This window comes from Gnatocerus cornutus, chromosome 1, assembly GCF_029298725.1.
Source record: "Gnatocerus cornutus isolate USDA-ARS CGAHR chromosome 1, icGnaCorn1.1, whole genome shotgun sequence".
Lineage (NCBI taxonomy): Eukaryota > Metazoa > Arthropoda > Insecta > Coleoptera > Tenebrionidae > Gnatocerus > Gnatocerus cornutus.
This window is the reverse complement of record NC_142233.1, coordinates 10508384-10530583: the sequence shown is the minus strand read 5'-3', so window position 1 is coordinate 10530583 and position 22200 is coordinate 10508384. Positions and strand designations below refer to the sequence as shown.

The window sequence follows — 22200 nt, the reverse complement described above, 5'->3', positions numbered from 1 at the left end:
TTGAGTTTTATGAAAGTAAACTCAGTCGATATCAGTAGAAAAATGTGGTATCAAAATTAGATGAAACAAATTTATTCAGCACTACGAGTCAACACAAAATACAGATTACAATAGATAGATTAAAAAATAATAAAAATATTCCACCACTTGTGGCAGAATAGCCACATTCCGAGGTCAAGAGTTCATTTTTTCGTGAGGTTTTATGGTTGATCGTAGAAAAAGTATAGTCTGTTAACTCGTTTGAAATGGGTATTTTGCACTAGTGGAGCAAACAATTCACACGTACAGAATATGGGTCATTCCAAACTCGTTACTGAGTATATTATTAATTCATTTATTTTTATCAAAGAATGCAGTTTTAAACAAATGTCTTAAAAATAAAAAACACGGTTTATTTTAAGGCAGATGAGACCCAACCACTTGAGCGTTATTAATGTTTATGGGGGTCTGCGGTAAGGTGGCTGTAAACGATTTAAAAAGTTAAAGCCATAATCGCACTAGAGCGTTTGGTAAACTGTAGAGTTTACTGGCTACCAAGATAAACAAAACGGTAAGTACAAAATTTACTTACCGTTCTAGAACGGAAAGTAAAAATTTTAAAAATAGTCATCTAAAATACCGAAATTTTGACTTTTCAGGAATCTCAGAAAATAACACAGCTCAACAAAAAAAAAAATTTTTTTTGTTGCCTTGAATATCTCTGTGGATTTCTATGTTTTCAAGACCATAGTTTTCAAATATATTCTTGAAAGTACTGAATTGACTATGGTTTTTACGATTTTGGCGTATTTTATATTTTTAATAATTTAGACTTTGAGTCGGCTCTTCAGAACACGAATAGGGAGAATGCAAAAAATGTAACCTATATGTTTTTGTACCAAATTTTGTAGAATATTGTTTAAATAACGCGGTGGTGCAAAAATTTTTGAAAAATACATGACGGTTTTGCCAAAATTGGCTAAAGAAATTTAAATATTCAGGCGGGAGCTGAAACACTTTTTCATTGGTTTGACGTCACATCTCAGCTACGCGCTCCGCCTACTGATGGAATTCCGTATGCAGAACATTTGTTTAACACCAGCGTTGCAATTTATGATTGTTTTTGCAAAAGAATTTATACACAATGGAAACGGGATTTCAAAAAGCCGACACACAAAATTTGAGACACGTAGATGTGCAAATGATATGGGATTTTTTATCAAGAAATCCTAACTTTGCGGTGAAAGTGTCGCGGTAACTACATCTTTCTTTAACTTGATATGTCAGTTTACAATGAATGGTTGGGTTTTTATTATCCAAGAGAAATACAATTATAATTATTATGTTGATGTTTCTTATTCAACCGGTCTACTTTCACACTTTTATTCACATTTTTGCTTTGCATCATTCTCGGTCGGCGGGCGCATTTATCGCATTTACCGCATTTAACGATAATTTCTACGAATACACAATCAGATTTATTATTTCTTTCCCTCTCTTAACATCTTTGTAGAAAAAATATGGTTTTTACATTTTGATCTATTCTGATTTGATTGAATTTTATTTATGTACCTACGATATAATAACCATCTATTATTTTCTATATTCGGAAATAATTATTATGAAGAATACGCTCTCCGTATTAAAATTTATAATTCAATAATTTGGTAGAAATTAAATAGGTGGTTTACTGTATTGGATTTTTTATAATCAGACCAAATTAATAACAATAACTGATCCAAAGCTTTTGTTGTTTTTTTAATTTTTAATTTCTATACAATCCACTATACAGTATGTTCCCGGGTTGAGTTCACAAGAGAGAAAAAAAAAGTTATTTTCCATGTTACAAAAAAATGACAATGGAATAACATTTTTGCTTAATTCAAAACAGATAAATCTGCAATTAAAATTTCAAAATTATTAGTTTGTACTCTTAAAATCAATTTTTTCATATTTTTATTTATTGAATTTTCTAATCGTAAGTACTTAATAGTAGGCTGTGAATTCAAAATATCAAATAGTGCATTAAAGATTAAACGAAAATTTACTCAATAATGGGTAAGTATTTAAAACTCGGATAATAAATGCAGTTGCATCCGATAAAATTCGAAACAGTCGAATTACGAGTTAGAATTATTGAACTATATGCTGAAAGAGGTGTGGGTTAATCAAATATTGGTTTAAATTAAGGAATAAATTTTATTCTTTTGGCATTTGTTGCATAATTAAAAATAAAAAAGTTCTTTGTTAGTTTTTGGTTTTTACGATTTTAGAAACACATTCTGATAAGTTTTAATTTAAGCAAAAACTATTTATTCCGTGATTTATGCGTAAAATTAAAAATAAAGTTTTTTTTCCTTTTGCAAATTCAATCCGGGGACATACTAGATAGACTACTCTATAGAATAAAAGTTGCAACTAAATTGGTAAATTTCTTCGAATAGTTTTTTCGTTAGACCAAAGGATTTTTTTATTAAAACCCCCAACACAAGTCAAGTCAAGTCTTTGAGAAAAGGTACAATTGGCAGTTGTTTCGGATATAACAAAAGTGTTTAGTTTAAGCAAAAAATTCATTGTTTTTAAGTTTGTATAAAGCACTTTAATAAATAAAGTCAGTGTATGTAGCATGTGGACTAGAGTTAAAGTCAATCAAAAAATGTAATACCTGCATGTATCATGGGTAATAACATAATTAATTTCAATAAATTTAAAATATTACACTTTATAGAAACATCAGACATCGAACATCTCGTGGCCGAAAAGCATTTTTTTTCTTCTTATTGTCTTAAGGAACTGTTATAAATATTTTTTCGGGTGCATTAATACTAGCACTTTTACATTCTGGCACAAAACACCTCGAGTAATACTCGCTCTGCTAAGAGCGAAGCTGAGATGTGACGTCACAAAGCTAGCCTCGCTGATAGGTATGTTTTCCAATCTCGCTCGAATCGGACTTTTAAAAACGCTTAAAAAATTATAAACAATTTTTTTGCAATTTTTTTATTAGCAACATCATATTATACGACATGAAAACTATCGATTTTCATCAAAATTCAAAAATGTGCATTCTCCCCATTATAATAAACTGTTCATTATCATGTTAAAATTCCCTTTTATGCACGCCACGTGACCAACAAAAGTTGGAATATTTTCAGTAAATAAGGGCATAAAAAATATAAAAGACGCGCTTATAAAATGCGTTTCATTAAAGTTTAACATAAGTTTTTCGTTTTTTTTTTCTTTTTTAACTTCTATGTACATTAATTAACCATTAAAACGAAACAATTTGTAATAATTTTTAAAAAATATATATATTTAAGAATATACTTGCTATTTCTTTCTCAATTTTATAGATTTTGAGTAAAATATGAAAATCAAGATTGAAAAAAAAATCAGAGCCAATTTTCTAAAACCATTTATAGTTTCGTGAATTGTTGGCATAGAAGTATTCGAAACCACTCTTACATCACGGGCAACAAAATCACTATTGACCAGTGTAATTGGAGTAGTCGCTTCGCTTCTCTAAACAATTGTCTTCGATCGGTGTCCTTACTGTTCTTAATACTTAATATACTATTTACTAACGATTAAAAACTAAAAAGCTTGGTAACAACATTGAATCAAAAACCATAGTGAAGATGAAATCAGAGCTGACAATTCAAAGATCATATTTGAATATTAAAAAGAAGCTTTTACATTAAATTTGAAGAAATAAACAAGAAGTAATTAAAGAATAATAATAATTTATTTATAACAGTTGCAATGCAAGATTCTTGGGTTCTTCTTATCAAGTCTAGAAGTACTCTAAATTTTAAAAAAATTAAGCACCCTAAAGAAGTAGACATAGAACGTTCAAATTTGATAGAAAGAGTTGACGCATTGCAAAAAATCAATAATTGAGAAAATTTAACAATATTTAGTTAGAAAAAAATAATAATAATGCGTAACACTTATACTTGTACACGTACTCGTATACAGTCACCATCCCTTAGGTATGCTGGAAATAAGATAGTTCATTGCATCTTGAGGAATCTCGTTTCAGGCTATCTGAAGGTGGTGACAGCTCTTTCAAAGTATTTGGTGGGTTGTGTAATCGACTCACCTTTTGATCCCTCCACTGTTCTATAAAATTTAAATCCGGTAATATGGATGGTCATGGTAAAAGATTAATGTCATTTACTACCATAAACCTCAAAGAAACCCGGCTGCATGAAACCGCACTTTATCTTGTTGAAAGGTGCAGGATTAACGGAGAAATAACCGTTTCCAACACTGTATCAACGTAGCGATGCGCATTTCATATCTTCGGAATGATTATTAGAGGTTACCTTCCTCCGTGGGGTATTGCTCTCCACACCTTTCCTCCCGAAGTTATACTCGTATGGTGATGTTAAAAAAACTGTAAATTTTGCCTCTGACCTCTAGGTCTTCTAATACTCAACCGTCCATCACAGTTCCACAAGAAAAACCTGAATTTGTCACTAAAAAGAAGATGTCTTATTATTCCAGAGGCTAGTGCTGTCCCTCTTGGCCTTCTGCGGTTTATTTGCCTATTGTTCTCTTGTGAGAATAATGCAAAAATGAAGACGGTAATCCCAAAGTTTAAATAAGAGTTTTCGACAAAAAATTGTATTTATAGATATTTTGTGGTCAATTGCTCTTATCCAATTTATATCAACAGCTTGCTGGTACTGATAGGCTCTCAAGTGCACTTTGTGTTAAGACGCTTGCTTCACTCCAAGACGTCTACTGTCTTTACTAAGGGATTCTAAGTCTTTCTCTTGCCAGTCCCTCCATATGAGTTTGACTGTTGCAAGCCACACGTCTACTAGTTTCTCCGAATGTTAAACTGTCCTCGAACATTCCAATATTTCGACCTCGTTTAAAAGGCTTAAGAGGTTGAAAATATGCTCGTTTTTGAACTTGGCGTGGCGTTTTCCAAGATACTGTCTATAAAACCCAGTCCACCGAAAATATGAACTAATATAAAAAAATTCAAAAAAACGGTAAACAAAAATCAAGTTTACAGGTGAAAATAAAGGCAAAATTTCTTTTGCCTTCAAAATTTAATCATTTATTTGTCTTAAGACATCAACCCTTTGCACCAAATTTGGACGTTCTATGTTGAATCCTTCAGGGTGGTAAATTTTTTGGTGGTTTTCGCAGGAGAGCCAAAAGAAAATTAGGAAAATGGCAACAATGCTGAACTGTTTCCCAAATAATTTAAATTTTCAGTATTCAAAGCCATAGGTAACGTTGCTGTTGCATTGTTGGCGTTAGTCAGGTCGGTTCATGAACGAGTAATGTAACTATGGTTTCATGTGAAGAATAAAATTTTGTTAACAGTTTTCAAGCATTTCTTACAAGATTTTTCCGATTTTTTTTGCACTCTGCCTTTACGCAAAATGTCCTTTAGGTAACAAATTCATTTGAACCTAAAATTATTGCACAGAAATCTTTAATTTTGACATTAAACTTTTACTCTTCAATCCATATCTCGAAAAATTGAAGACACGGATTTTTATTAACATTTTTCCTATGATCTATGGCATTGTCCAATAATACAGTGTCACGGTGGTGCGCGACTTTCCGGACATCCTGTATGTCCGCATAAAAAATAATCGCAATTTAGGTCTAGGGACCTGGAAAACCACAATAGGTTTGATTTAACCATTCCCGCATGGTTTGTGCATACTGGACAGGGGCTCCGTCATGTCGCGTAAATGCAAAACCGGACATCCGTATTAGACCAAAATTTTACCCAGCAATATAAATTCGATAACTGTGACTAATTAGTTCTATACACCTTCGTAATTTATAAGCTTTTTGCTACAAACTGACGAAATTTCATCTTTCAACATTTAAAAGTAAAAGCACTAGCGGAGTGTTTTTTATTGCTCCGAAAATTAGGGTTCCTCACAGATTCCTTCGGGTAGCTAAAGGTAGGTACGGTCAGCAGCAAATGTATTGACCTCATGGGCGGAATAGGTAATGAGGTGCCGTAAACTCTCAGCGGGTGGTGTCCGTAATTTGCACCCTCATAAATAAAATTTGCGGGGTCGAAGAAATTTTGAAGCTTTGTTGTTGAAAAACTGACCAGGGCAGTAATCAAGGCAATGGAATTCCCTTGAAATGGGCGTGGGACATCAGCCACTTGGAGGCGGCGGCGCAAATTCATAAACGACAAATTTCGCAATTTTGACTGGCAAGTTTTAATTGCTAAAATCTTACGATTTAGTTTTGTTTTTCTAAGGTGGATAAAAGCTTAAATGTAATGATTGATGAATCAATGTAAATAAAAAGTCACAAGTTAAAGGAAACAAACAAAAAAATGAAACTTTATTGTAAGCAAAAATTAAATAAAACAACTTAAAATAAGGCTTCGAGGTTATTTTGCCCCCTGGCAATCCACCTCTTCACCTCTTCAACGTCGTTTCCTAGAAATAAAAAAAATGAATATTGATTGAACCTTTCCGATATTTTACCCGCCCGCTCGGCAACCGAGAATAAAATCCTTGGTTTCCAACGTCGAGTTCTTTTGCTCTGGCAAACGTGGTATCTTGGAGAAAATTGGCAAATTGATTTTCCCAAATATTTACCGCATAGTTATAGCGGTAGAAGATAATCCGACAGGTAAGTGGTCAGTTGAAGTGAAAATGCGTGGTATTTGCACTTAAAAACGCAAATTTTTAAACAATTTTTTAAATTTTCATAAATTATGATTTCAAAATCCCAAGAAAATATAACCAAAATACTCTCAAATATAGTTTGCTATGTAAAAATTAAGATATAAAGATACCACAACTTCGTGCAGTTTCAGCACTTTTTTTTCATTTGATTGCTGAGCTAAATTGGCAGAGAATGCATTTAAAACGTCAAAGTAGACAATAATAAAACTATAAAGATAAAAAAAGAGTTACTTCACTTGTATTAATTGTTAAGTAGAGGAATTTTATAGTAAGTTAATAATTTACGGTGAATTTGATAACAAGAAACACTTGGAACTGCATGAGATTAATATGATTGAATATGTTGAGAAATGTATAAAAACTTTTACTACAAAAAATTACTGTACCGACATGATTTTGAAAACTACCTTCATAAAACAGCGTTTTTTTTTTCTCAAATTTTAAACATGATTTGCAGATTTAGAAAAAAAAACAGAAATTTTTATTCAGTTATGTCATAAAGAATTTAAATTACCGAGTGTTTTCTCAAAAATTCCAAAATTGATAAATATTTTAATGCTTAGGTGTCACGACGCCAAACTAACACTGATAAAAAACTAATTTTTGCATCCGATTTTGGAACATGATCAACCGTAAACGTATGCAAATTTGCAAATTTTTATCTTTTAAATTAAACACGATTTTGGGGATGTTTATCATTGTTGCAGAACCCACAACCCAGTATAAAAATTTGCCAAACAGCGGCAGTCGGTAACAGTCAAAGTAAAGTCATTAGGTTAGGTTAAACACAGGTAATCCAATTTCCACTAAACGGATCAACTGTAATCCTTCCTAAGAATTTCAGAATAATTTGCAGCTATTTGGAAATTTTGAAAGGACGTTTGACAAAAAATTTCAAATATACTTATTCGATCTTGATTTTTTAATAATTTTATATTAACACTTATAAACACCCTCAAGTTCGTGTTTATTTTAGAAGACAAAAATTTGCAAATTTGCATACGTTACGGTTGATCAAGCTCTAGAATCGGATGCAAAAATTTGTTTTTTACTAGTGTTAGTTTGGCGACACCTAAGAATTGGAATATTTATCGATTTTTGAGTTTTTGAGAAAACACTTGCTAATTAAAAATTTTTACGACATCTCTATTTTTATTTTAAACCTTAAATGCAAATCATGTTTAAAATTTGAGAAGAAAAAACCCTGTTTTATCAAAGTAGTTTTCAAAATCATGTCGGTACAGTAAATTTTTTATACATTATTGAACATTATCATATTTTACCCAAATTTTGGAGTTAAATCTTGCTTAATTGGTTAGCACTACACGAATGAAATGCTGCAAGTCGTTTCGTTAAGGCTGTTCTACCCCTCAACTAAAATTCGTGTTTTGAAAAATATGCAACCCAACATACTAACCATTTGACACATGCCAATCATCCATAAGGGTGAAAATCGTCTGTAAAATTAGCATATTTTCTTCAACAGTTCAGCAATAAACCAGGCAGATGAATTTGCCTTGGTTTGGAGTTTGTTTCGAACGTTTCCCGATTTCGAAATATTATGTCCCTCGAAAATAATAAATGAATAATAAAGAGAAATAATAAATGATGAGGCATCATCAACTTTATATTTCAAGTAAAAAATGTGTAGCATCACAATTTTATTTTCAAAATTACACTGTGCAACAAATTCAAATTAATTTTGAATGTGTTATGTAATGTAAACAAAGTACATACCAAAAGGACATCCTTACCTAATAACCTTCACGTTCTTTTTGTTACGTCAATTTTTAACATAAGTAGTTAAAAAAAACATAGAAAAGAAATTCTTTTTCTATTTTACTTATGATTTTAATGTTATGGAATGGTTATCAATATTTAAAATATATATAAAATACTAAAATTTCAAAAAAATAAATGCAAATCATAACTTGTTTAGTCGCCAACTTTGATACGATTTTTTACTCTTTATTACAAAATTCGATTTTATTACAGTAATTTGAAATTGATTCTATTTGATAATGTAAACACATTTATTTTGGAAACAAAAATGTTTAAAACTTACAAAGTCATAAAATTTTACTTTTAAAATTAAATACAGGGTGTCCCAAAACAGGCGTGCCAAATTATTATTACGTTGGTGGTGAAGGTTCAAAAAACCCGTGTTAAAAAAATTCAATCTGTTGTAGTTTTTAAGATACAGGGCTCCAAAAGACAACATTTGAACACTTTTATTTTTATGTTTGAAATTATTAGAGCTATGCATTGGGTTCTGTTAAGACCTTTGGATGATATAAGATGCTTTTGAGCGTAATTTATTACATTGTTTCTTGTACTTTCAGAAGATTTAAGTGTCGATTTCACCTGAAAAATCATTTGACAACATTGCTTTACCACCACACGTAACCATAACAATTAAAATTTTCATTGTTAATAGAAGTCAATGTTGTGTATGTCAATAAGAGCTGTCAATGTTTTCCTTCACCAAAATTTGCGGTATTTGCTGTTCTGAAATAGAAAAGGAAAGTGCTTTGCCACGAGCGATTTGTATCTGAATTTGGCAAAGGTAAAAGCGATAACATGAAGCTCTGACTGGTCTTATGTAGCTCTTCAAAATCTGGTTTTGTTCTGAGCGGTGGGAATCCTGGAGTTCATAGTGAAATAGCATCCAAATGAACATTTTACGGACATTTTGCTGTCATGAAACAATAATCTCATAAAACTATGTCATCGTGGATCGGAACCTTTGGTGTTTTCCAGCGTTCTAGTAAAATTTCAATATTTATTTATTGCGTTATTATGATATCACTCCAGTCACTATTACTGTGCATTGTCTATTCGTCAGTGAATGTATTTCTCGTTTTACATTGATAATAAAATTTTTCATTGCTGAAAATGGTTAAGGTTTTGAAACGAAGCGTAATAAAACAAGAAATACTTATTGTTAGTCTTTGAGAATTACCTCTACCATTTTAAAAATAGTTTTTTTTGAGATTTATTATGTAAAAATGCATTAAAAAAACATTCAATTTTAGAAGGTTTAAAGCAAATGTTCAAAGTTTCGACCATTGGCTTGAAGACACCTATTCACTCTTCTAATTTTATTTAACTGAACATCTTCTAACATCTCGGGCGTTACTGCATTAGCAGCCATTGTGATTCTTTCCAAGAGTTCTTCCCTGCTTTCTGGCACAGTGGCATAAACCATTTGCTTCGCATGTCCCCAAAAGAAAAAATCCAATGGATTGAGATCCGGCGATCGGGCCGGCCAATAAACAGGACCTGCTCGGCCGATCCATTTTTGAGGAAAATTTGTATTTAGCCATTCACGCACTGGACCGGCATGGTGAGTTGGTGCACCGTCCAACTGGAACCACATTTGGCGCAAAATATTTAGAGGTAAATCATCGAAAAAAAGTTGGAGATCGTTATTTAGGAATTCTAAAAAATTTTGGTGATTTAGTCGATTTGGAAGAATGAAAGGACCGACCAAGCGATTTCCTAAAATTCCGGCCCACATATTAACTGAAAACTTCTGCTGGTGTTTACTTGCTCTGAACACATGAGGGTTTTCAATGGACCAGTAATGATGATTATGATAATTGAAAACTCCTTCTCGCGTAAATGTTGCTTCATCAGTCCATAACACATTACGTACACTAAATTCAGGATTTTGATTCTGTTGATTCATTACCCAGTTGCAATAATTCAACCTTCGATTATAATCGTCAGGTTCCAGAGCTTGAACTCGTGTGTAATGATAAGGGTGCAATCTCTCCGTCCTCAAGATTCTTCCTACTAAGCTAGAATTGACTTCTTGTTCTCGAGCAATTTGGCGAATGCTTTTATTTGGAAATTCTTCAACCTGATCAAGAACAACTTCTTCAAATTGAGGGGTTCTTGTGGTTCTTGGTCTCCCACTATCGTGATTTTCTCCCAAATCTATCCTTCCAGTCTCTCTTACGCGCTGATCCAATCTTTGGCACGTAACTCGACAGGGTTGTCGTCGATTAGGATAACGTTGCTGGTACATCCTTTGGGCTAATCTCAAATTGCCGTTAGCAGCACCAAGTATTTGGTACATGTCACAGTAATCTCTAATACTATAATTCATTTTGAAATGCTTCAAAATTTGGCTTTTGACTTTTTAAATGTCGAATTTTGCTCCTTCATTGTTCCTTCTAATTTCTATAGATACAAAAGAAATGTGTACGTGGGTACAATATTTTTATGTATCATGTTGCCAAATTTACTCTTAGAAATTTACTCTTAGAAAACTCTGAATATGATAATGAATTTTTTTAAATATTTTTCTCAAGCTGCAGGGACCCTAATTGACAACTTACCGACACTTTGGCACGCCTGTTTTGGGACACCTGTATAAAATTTGGTGGTGACTTGCGGTTAACGGCATATGTTTTTTCAAAAGGTGGGTATAGAACATAACAGTTTTTTGGCTACTAAAATTTTGTCACGCAGTGTTTTAATTGATAGTAAATTTAAATAAATTAGAATTAGATATTAGTTCATCTTGTCATTTCTTGTGTTTCAACGCATTCGCGGGTATTTAATAAAATCAATTCTATCAAATTTTAAAACGGATATTTGGGTACTTCCGTATAACACAAAATATTACAGGTAGGTAAAGAATACATATGTTCTAAAACTACAATTTTTTTTATAAAATTGAAAAAACACTCGATCACGATTTTTTTTTTCGATAAATCGCTTATGCCATAGGTATTTTTTCCATGGCAACATAGAAGGTGGTGTGCGGTTGGGTCTTAAAAATCTAAAAATTAGATGTAGAAGTTGTTTTTAATAAAAAAAGATCCAAGATTGTAGAAAAAATATTGTGTGTATTTCGAGTGCAAATTCAAATTGCCGTTTTTGAGAGCTTGCCGCGCAACTTTAGACTTTTTGTCTCTTTCAATCGGCAATGTAAATTTTTACGCTTTTAATACACAAATACCTAGTAAAATTTGTGTAGTTGTACTTTTGCCATCAGCTACTTATATTAACGTGAGTTTCAAAATTATGAAAGGTATCCAACGATCTAGAAGGATTCTAAGTAATACTGGTGTATTAAACTTTAACACTAATTTGTTTTTACTTTTTATACGTGGACGTCAAAAAACTATACATTTTATAAGCATCACGAAAAATTAAAAAATAACATATCTTGACATAACTAAATATTTCAAAAGTTGAGAACAAATGTCCACATCAATGAATGTTTTCATCATTTTGGAAAAGTTTAAAAAGTTGCTAAAGTAGCACAATTTGAGATAAGTATACAGAAATTATTGAAAATGTAAAATTATGTTTTGGGTAATTATTTTAACAAAGTTGGGGAAATTGCTAAAACACAGAAGTAACAATATAGAGCTATGCTGGTATCTAAAAATCAAATAGTTACGGGAGCGCTAAAAAGCTTTCAATCGTCTAATTTTTTTGTTTTAACCTGACCGTCATGTATGGGAGACAACTCGGTGCTGACCTTTTTGATCTTATGGCTACTTGAGAAAACATTCCACCCTGCTTGCGGCAAAGGACCAAATGGTCAAAGTTGCAATAAAATGCATAACAATCAATGTATGAAATGCAATTAATCCGTTGTCCTATATACAATAGACTGTTTAAATGCAATGTTGTAATTCAAGTTGTTAATTGAGGTTTGCTTCAAGAGTCAAAAGCGAATTTTTTGTCAATAAAGATGAGTCTGATTGCACTAAATCTAAACTCAAAATACCACACTCAACTGAGAAAAAAAAAAGGTTTTGAACAGTGACTTTTTAGTTAGATTAACGATTAAAAATCTCTTGCAATCGTTAATCTAATTATTAAAATGTCGACAAAATGTATTAAAATTTATTTTTAGAAATCTTGCATGAGGGTGAAAATGTTATTATATTCAGATGCGGCAGTCTTCAATTCTTGGTAGGAAATAGGTATAAATTTGGGGTCCCAATGGTCAATCGCCGGTCGGTCGAGCTGTAGTTGTCGCAACGTGATTAGGATTAGAGACCCCCTGTTGTGAGGGGCTGTAAATCATGGGAACATTGAAGTGTTGGTTGCCGACTTTTAGAAAATTGAGAATAATTTTTACATTACATTTTATTTTTTTCTAAACAAACTATTCATGTGGGGAAAATATCAAGGAGTTTCCCGGATGTAGAATCAAATTCCTCATCTATCGAGTCGTAGTTCAAGCAAAAATTCCTAAAACTGCGCCCGTAAAACGACATGGCGTTTTTTCAGTTTTTATTTTTTTTAAATGAATTTATAAGAAAATTTTGAAAATCAAAGAGTTTCCCGGGTACATTTCGGTGTTATCTACACGTACAAGAAAAATCAAAACTCCAGCTCTTAATTTGTGGCCGTAAAAAGTAATGGCGTTTTGCGCTATTTCCTATGCACTTCGGCCGGGGTAGGACAGAGCCTTAACTACTTGTCTTCCCCATTTTTTTTTAAATATTGACGCTCGACCATGCTTTAGCGCCCTGCGCAACCGATTTGCGGCACTGAATTAAAATTAACCCCTTAGGGCCCGATTTCAAGTCAGTGGCGAAAATTGCGTTGACGCAGTTGCTGTTTAATTGGGGTTGCTAAGACGCAACTCTGATTTGCAATGCCGCAAGTTAACATGAAATGGGGCTCTTATTGTCTACTTTGACGTGTTAAATGCATTCTCTGCTAATTTAGCGGCGCAATGAAATGAAAAAAAAGTGCTGAAACTGCACGAAGTTTTAGCATCTTTATATCTTAATTTTCATGTGGCAAACTCTATTTGAGAGTATTTTGGTTATGTTTTCTTGGGATTTTGAAATCATAATTAATAAAAATTTTAAAAGTTTAAAAAATTGCGTTTTTGAGTGCAAATACTCACGCATCCCCACTTCAAATGACCACATACCTGTCGGATTATCTTCTATCTCTATAAATATGCGGTAAACATTTGAAAAAAATAATTTGTCAATTTTCTCCAAGATACCACGTTTGCCAGAGCAATAAAGAACTCGACGTTGGAAACCAAGGGTTTTATTCTCGGTTGCCGAGCGGGCGGGTAAAATATCGGAAAGGGTCAATCATCGGTAAGTTTAATAAACATATTTTAATTTATTCACTTTTACCATTTCAATAATCAATTTTATTTCTTTCTAGGAAATGACGTTGAAGAGGTGAAGGGGTGTTTTGCCAGTACGCAAAATAACCTAAGCCTTATTTTAATTTGTTTTATTTAATTTTTGCTTACAATAAAGATTAATTTTTTGTTTCCTTTTACTTAAGTTTCTTTATTCATATTTAAGCCTTTTTTTAATTTGTTTTAGTAATTTTTTGTTTACAATAAAGTTAATTTTTTTTGTTTGTTTCCTTTAACTTGTGACTTTTTTATTTCATTCAACCTTTTATCCACCTTAGAAAAACAAAACTAAATCCTGAGATTTTAGCAATTAAAACTTGCCGGTCGAAATTGCGAAATTCGTCGTTCATGAATTCACGACTGTGTAAATTAAAACCTCACAAATATCTCTGGTCAGTTTTTCAACAACAAAGTTTCGAAATTTCTTCGGCCCCGCAAATTTGATTTATGAGGGTGCAAATTACGGACACCACCCGCTGAAAGTTTACTGCACCTCGTTACGACCCATTCCGCCCATGAGCTCAATACATTTGCTGCTGAGTGTACATCTGCCAACAGATTTTTCGCGTTATTATTCATAAAGTTAAAATATGCGGCGCCAGTTAACCGTGGAGATAAAACATATAGATCTATTAAATGATTTCCCACTATCTCTACCCCTATGTTTACACTCAATTGTTTTTGAAAGCGTCCCTCATGAATTTCATGATTTTTTTTCAGTTGATTCCACTTCTCTTCAGGAATTTTAGTGTTTTTCAAAGATACGTTATTTCATAACCAATTTTGTTGTTTTTATGACGCTTGATAAATTTCTCTGAAGCACGTTTTAAAAGATGTATTATACAAAAAAACCTACCCATTGTAAAAAATCGATAAAACCAAAATTTGACACTTACATTCTCTACCTTAGCCATAATAATACTATTTTAATAGGACATATGCATGCAGAAATGCAGACAGTCATACAAAACCAAAATTTGAAAATGAAAAATGTTTAGGCAAAAGATAATCGAGTTAAGATGAAAATACGGTAGCCAATCACGATCGCTGAACCGACGATAGCCAGAGGTATTGCGAGAGGTTTCATATAATTGCTCAGATACTGTTGTCAGACAGACATTACGTTTCTGATGCCTAGGAAATTGCCTATGGAAAATGTTTTGGGATGGGCTTTTAGTGTTTTGTTTCTGTTTGAATAACTATTTTTGGTTTTGAATTCGTAATCTGTATTGATGTCGGCATCTTTCCTTGCTCTCTGGGTCATGAGTTTTGGGCTAGCCTGTATACTTCAAATTCGCCGAATGTTTTTTTACCACTGAACGTATAAATTGCTGTGTTAAAATTTTTATTCCATCTTAACTTTTGTCAAATATTTTCATTTCACAAAAAAATATTTTACTTATGTGACATTTTCGGAAAACCATTAGGTATTCTCATTGACAATGCTTAAAATTTAGTCTTTCCAAAAATGAAGTTTCCAGGATCAGCGGGATTTTCGGATGTAAAAAATTGCTTCCAAAGAGTAGTAAATTGATCGTAATCTACTTCCTTCTTACCCTGCAAAAACAGTCACATTAAAATTCTTTAATTTAAATGTGGTACAAAAACTCACAGATGACATTTTCTGGAAAGCTTCCTGACACTCTGACTTCTCCGCACCATAGGAAGAGCAAACACTTGAAAATTCAGTTACATCAATGCTACCGTCTCCGCTGGCATCTTCTAAGTCAAACAGGAATTTTTGATATTTAGTTTGCCAATCTGCTGGACTGTTTGGATTCTTAGCATACTCGTCCCACATTGATATCCATTCATCTGCACTAACCTGAAAAATAGGTATAATTATTGATAATAATAATATGAAATAGTATTCAGGAGTTTTATCAAAAAATAAACAACAATATTAAGACATTACCTCCCCATCGTTGTTTCCATCGGCTTTTTGTTTGAGTCCCTCCCAAACTTGGATCATGGTATCATAAGTTTTCTTGTATTGTGGTGTCGATGATGGCCAACCACGCTGAGAACATATTCTCTGAAAAGAGAATAATAATAAATTATTAGTTCAAAATAAAATAGAATATGAACATAGATTATGAACATAACATAGACGTTTGTCACACTTTTTGTCCTAAACATAAATTATATAAAAGTCAGGCGTGAACAAATAAAGTAAACTCCCTGTATATGAAATAAAAATATTAGTATTCAAATCTGGACGTGATTTGAAAAGTTTAAGTTTTTCTAAGATTAAGAGTACACCACACTTAAACACAATAAAGTCTCGATAATCCCGAACCACGATAATCTTAATGGGTGCGATTTTGGTTCTCTAACGATAATTATCGGTACCGAGCATTTCGTTTGTTTACATAATATCTCGGTAATTTAGATCGACTTTCTCTATTGGGTATTCTGCATTGAGAAAAATTTTAATTTCAACATAGTGCGCGAAAAAGCTTTTGTTTTAAGTTTTAACAAACTGAAATTACAAATTTTCTGAACAAATTAAAGTTTTTTTCTTGTTAATTCTTAATTTCGAGTTATTAACTGTTTTACGTGTATGTATTTTATATAGAAAATGGTATCAATTATTATTATTGTTATTATTGAGTTGCTTTTTGCATTTACGTATAAATAAAATAAAATTAAAAAAAAAAATCCGAAAATCCGTGTACGCCTCTGTTTTAATTGATCCGGATTAGCGAGTCCTTACTGTGTCTACTATTTCTTTTCTTTACCTCAATTGCTACTTCAAAATCTTTCCTATCAATTGCTCCACTTTGATTGACGTCTGTAAGTAAAATAATCAGTAATTAGTTTAATCTGGTTAATTAATCCACTATATAAAATGTTGATTAAATGAAAAATTCAAAGCATGTCTTTGATTAAAAAATGTTTTGTGTTTGTTACGTTGACAACAAACTGTCAATTTTGGGGCTATAACCTGTCATTTGTCTTGAAATGCACGAAAAGGCATTAATACATTAACTAAATGACATTGACCCGTCGAAGTTCTTTCATTGACATTTGACACAATAGTGTCAAAGTTAAATTGTTTGACATCTAAACAAAAAACCGCTTGTTTAATCAAAGGCATAACTTGAAATTTTAAAGACGATTGAAAATAAGATCTAAAAACATACCAAAAAATACGTTGAATACATAAAGGAGCTTCTTTTTTCTAAAGTCTGAGACAGGCATCTTGTTGGAATGTCTAGAATAATAAAGGGCTGATTTATTTACAATTTCAAATAAACTGACTTTTTTCTCATTGAAACTTTTTAAATTAAATGTTGACCGCAAGATATGGAAATTTTAAACTGCACAACAAAATGAAAACAAACTGTTTGACTGATCTTACCGAAAAAAGTAACTGAATTGTCACTGAAGGAACTAATTTGTTCGTGCTTCTCTACTTTACAAGCAACAAAGCGTTTGTTTAAAACAACTCTTTTACCTCAGTTATATACTACAGAATGACGTCAATTAAAAAAGTCTTAACATTTTATCATTCATAAAACCCTTAAAATTAAGCTATTTTTAAAATTATACAGATGTGTAATCTTTCTGTTATCAACAATACTGCATTACGTGCATATGACGTGCCCGATAATGCTTGTTAAACAACATTTAATACTGCGACAGAATATTCTGATTCTTTATTTATTACTACATGTGATTAGCAATGTTAATTACTATAATTATTTTATTTTCTTAGAAATTCGAGGTCTTTAATTGATTTTATGAATTCCCATACACGTTGTATACTATAATCAGTTGAGTAATGACATAATGGTGAGGATTAATTACGATTAACTTTAATTTTGTGAAGTCATAAACGATAAACATTAAATCGTTGTTAATCTTACATAAATTGTCTAGATAATAATGTTTAACACTACTTTTGCATATTGCATTTTAACCAGTAAATATAATACGGTTTTCACTCAGTGTAAACTCACATTAAGTTCCTGGTAAAAAAGAATAAACCCTATTACATAATAAACATTTTTTTAACAATAATTTTCCGTCTGATTCATAAATGATTTGACGTCAATACGTTTTTGATAGTTTTAATCATAGCATCAATCTCAGTCTAAGGAGAATTAGGCACATTGTGCGTAGGTACTTACTCTAGATTGATATAACAATAATCCAAGGAGAGTTTTATTATGAAGGTTTCTTATTTAGTACAGGCAAAATAGACATAGATACAAATATCATAATTTTTATGCGGCAAGTTATATCGTGCGAACCTTCATTTTATTGTTGTAAACAAAATGTTCCTATCAATAACAAAGTTAGGCGGTGGTAAATGCCAAAGAAGACAATCCGTTTCAAGTGTCTTGTCAGTGGGGATTCCAACTGCAAAGCTACTGCTTATGAAAGTTGTATGTTATCAAATTTGCCACCAAAAATATTTTTTTTGTAGGAATATCCACTTTTGAAATTATAACGCTATTTTTAAAAAAATACAAGAAATTTGCGACAGTAAAGTCTTCCCCCATTCTACGATATTCTCTAATATTAAGAAATTAATCTTCTTCGGACTGAATTTATTTATGTATACAGGGTGTCCGGAAAGTCGCACAGCACCGTGAAACTGTATCATCGGACAATGCCATAGATCACCGGAAAAATGTTAAAAATCCATGTCTTCAATTTTTCGAAATATGATGGGTTGAGGAGGCAAAGTTTAATGCAAAAATTAACGATTTCTGTGCAATAATTTTACGTTCAAATAAATTTGTTACATAAAGAACATTTTGCGCAAAGGCATGCTGCAAAAAAAATCGGGAAAATCTTGTAAGAAATGCCTGAAAACTGTAAACAAAATTTTTCAATCAACAATCTCGATCAGTGTGGCATCGTTCACGTGAAACCATAGTTACATTACTCGTTCATAAGCCGACCTGACTAACGCCAACAATGCAACAGCAACGTTACTATGGCTTTGAATACTGGAAATTTAAATTATAGGGAGGTGCAGTTCTGCAATGTTGCCATTTTCCTAATTTTCTTTTGCTCCTCTTGCGAAAACAGAGAGTCTGGATTTTTTTTTAATATTTTTTTGGTACTCTGGGGGGCCACCCAATTACCCCCTTTTAAGGTGGTGCGTCACTTTCCAGACACCCTGTATGTATTATTTTCAAGAATCTCATATACATAGTTTCTGAAAGTCCTCAAAGATACTGAATGGAAAAATTTCTGTGTCTTCGTTAAAACCTCGCACTTAGGCGTTATTTTATCGGATTTAGGCAAGGTAAACCTTAGCAATTACCATATCGTCGGCTTAATATGTTAAGTTGCTAAGTCCATTTTTGAACAAAATGTGTTTTCAATTTTATAAAAATGATAACTAAATGGTACAGCGTTGGATCCTTTTGTGTCATTGTTTCAGAATTAAGAAACATTCTATTTTTATTGCCCAAATTTAAATTCCAGATTTGACGACAAATATGGAAAAAATTAATATTTCTCGACCGCGGTTAAAAAAATTTAAAATGACTTAGCAACTTAACGACTTTAGGCGACGATATGTTGAAAAAACTGAACTAATCAACGTTTTTAATCAAAAATTTAGAAAAATGTGTATCGTTAGGATCATATAGCTTTAAGAATTATACTGTATGCGCTTTTCATGCAGATTACTCAGCGGCAGACAAAAATTCCAAAACGTGAAAGTCATCTGATTGGTGTAAAACCTCATTATAATTTGCAGCCTAGCTTACTTATTTTTTTTTTATTTCAAAATAAATAACATTTTCGGTATTTCTAATATTGCAAAGACCTAACTGTAGATTATACTGTTCTGTACTAAAGAGTTAAATAGTTGAATTTAAAAAATTTAAATACTTCTGTTTTAAACGACAGTAATGACAATAATGAACAGACTACATAATCTTTGAAATGTCAGAAAAATTTACGTCTAAGAATTTGTGTCCCCTGCTGTAGCTTGCTCCTTTGCAGGAAAATCCGAAATTTATGTTCTTTTTATTTTTTTTTGAACGTTGCAGCATGAACCGACATAGTTTTCAATTTTTTTTGTTCTGGCAATCTTCGAAATATGTAGTTGGCTTGACCACATTATTTTTCACACACAGCTTTAACTTTGTCCTCTTCTTAATTTCTTGCGAAATGTTCAGCTTTTTAGAAATAGATAAAGACAGCCTTTTCTTTTTTTCCATCTTTATCACGTTTATTTTAACGACTGACAGTTGATCTGATTACATCGAATGATAGAAAAAAAATTTGGTGACAATATCAAAGGTTGCTTATATCAAAGGTGACTGAATCAAATGTTCACTGTCGTTATTTTTGACGGCCATTGTATTATTAGCGAATTTGTTTTTTTCGTTCGTTTTATCTTCATTCTTGATTTCATTACGTACTTGCGTCATCTGAGACAAATACGTAACAGATCATTTTTATAATAATTGTTTTTCCAATACTAATAAGAATAAGATAACTTTTATCTTCAATCAGAACATGATCTACAAGATTTGTACTTAAAAGTTCTTGATCGTTCATTGACTTCTAAATACTTCTCCGTATAGTTGAAGCAGAAGTAAGCTTTTAGCCTGTAAGAAAATACTTGTAATGATAACACAGCTTTACAAAAATTTTCAAAAGAAGTCTTAACTGTTCTTCATAATTTAGACCTTATTGTGTAAGAATCCGTAGACAAATTTATCATATCAGCTCTAGTTTTTTTTTATTTTCAATTGTTTTTTCAAATTTTGAAGGAGTGATCTTGGTAACAAGAAATTTAAAATCAAAGGCAGGCTGTACAATTTAAGCAATTTAAAATTACGATTTTTATCGATCTGTCTTCGGTGTTTGGTCTTAAATCATGAAATTTCTTTAGACCAATTCTTGCGTTTTTGATTATTGCCACTGCAGTAATCTAAGCGAATTTGAGGACTTTAAAAAAAAAACTCTTGAAATACAGTATTTTTTATAGTTGGTTTAGACTGAAATTTGACATTAAAGTATGTAGCTATTTTTTCGAAAACTAGGGCTGATCTTGAAAAACCGAATACTGTCTCGTATTCAGAACGCTTTGTATATCCAGAAATTCTTTTTACATCTAAGAAAAAAAAGTACTATTATTCAGTATAAGAATGACAATGACAAAGATTCATAATTTCTAAAGTTTGTTCAAAAACAAAAACAAGAATTTCATGAAAATGAGAACTTTAAAGAAATTGAAGTAAAAATTTTGAGACATCTATAATGCATTCACGATCTTTTTAGACCAGAGTAGCCCATGTTTTTTTTTCATTTTGTTGGCTACAATGACTGACAGAGGTAGTTTTTTTACTGTCACATCTGACATGTGTCTTTCATGCATGCAAGTTTGCCACTTTTCTGATACCGGAAAAATCGTGTGTTTCCTTTTAATCGTGGAAGTAACAGTTTAAAGCCATTATCTTCAAAATATTGCAATAAAATGATTAAAGTGATTTCGTTTTCGAACAAAATTTGCCTTTAAAAAGTGCTTCTTGCAGTTTTGAAAAGATCGGCCTGATTTAAGACTGGAACAAGTAATCTGAGGTGTTACATATATATTCTTTGTAAGGTACAAAGTCCCGTAGACGTTTGTTTTCAAAATATTTTTAGGTGCGGCGTGCAACCGTTTCCAAAGTTCTGGACACCAAAGATGAAAACTTTTGGCTGACAAGCGACAACAATTAGAATTTTATGCCGAGAGAACAACGCTTTTAAAAATTATTAAGTCTAGGAGTTACAAACACAAAGAAGTGAACGATCACAAGACTTTATGCAAACAAAAACAAATCAAATTCTAAATTGCTGCACTTTTTAGTTAACGAAATTCGCCAAAGTTTCCTTTTACTGTGAGATTCCATAACATAAAACCCTGGGTCAAATGCTAATTCGATCAAATAAACTTTTTTAAGGTTTTATGACTAGAATCAAGACCTGGCAGAAGTGCTTTTTGAGAGTGGTAAACTTTTCGCCAGTGGAATGTACCAGCAGTAATGTCTTCCATTATGATTAATATTGCATTTGTTGAAAAATAATTTCAATATAGATAAAAATTCAATAAAATTATTAAGTTCTGAATGTTCGGTTCAAACTGGCAACAGAGGAAAGGTTTCAGACACAATTCATAACCAAAAAAAGGTGACAACTCCAATCGACAGAAGGAATGTCAATCATTTTCAGGAAACTTTAGTTCACAAGAGTTGACTACCAACCAAGTTCTTGCTGCGGTCTAAAAAGATCGTGAATGCATTATATTTGACACAATTATTTAGATCACAGAAAGCATTGATTGAGATTTTGTCTGCTAGAGTTTAGAAGATCGAACGTTCAGATGGTCTCCTTTCATGAAGTTCAGTTCATTGCTATCAGTCCACT

General features: G+C 32.0%; 1 protein-coding gene across 1 annotated transcript; it reads right to left on the bottom strand.

Moving 5' to 3' along the window:
• Positions 1-15140: 15140 nt before the first annotated feature.
• LOC148180306 (calexcitin-1-like) lies at positions 15141-17333 on the bottom strand. Its single transcript, XM_088043411.1, has 6 exons — positions 17177-17333; positions 16959-17029; positions 16554-16606; positions 15728-15847; positions 15425-15637; positions 15141-15369 (listed from the first exon to the last, which is right to left on the bottom strand). The coding sequence occupies exons 2-6, from the start codon at positions 17014-17016 to the stop codon at positions 15259-15261; spliced, it is 555 nt and encodes a 184-aa protein (XP_087899537.1). The 5' UTR covers positions 17017-17029; positions 17177-17333; the 3' UTR covers positions 15141-15258.
• Positions 17334-22200: the final 4867 nt, after the last annotated feature.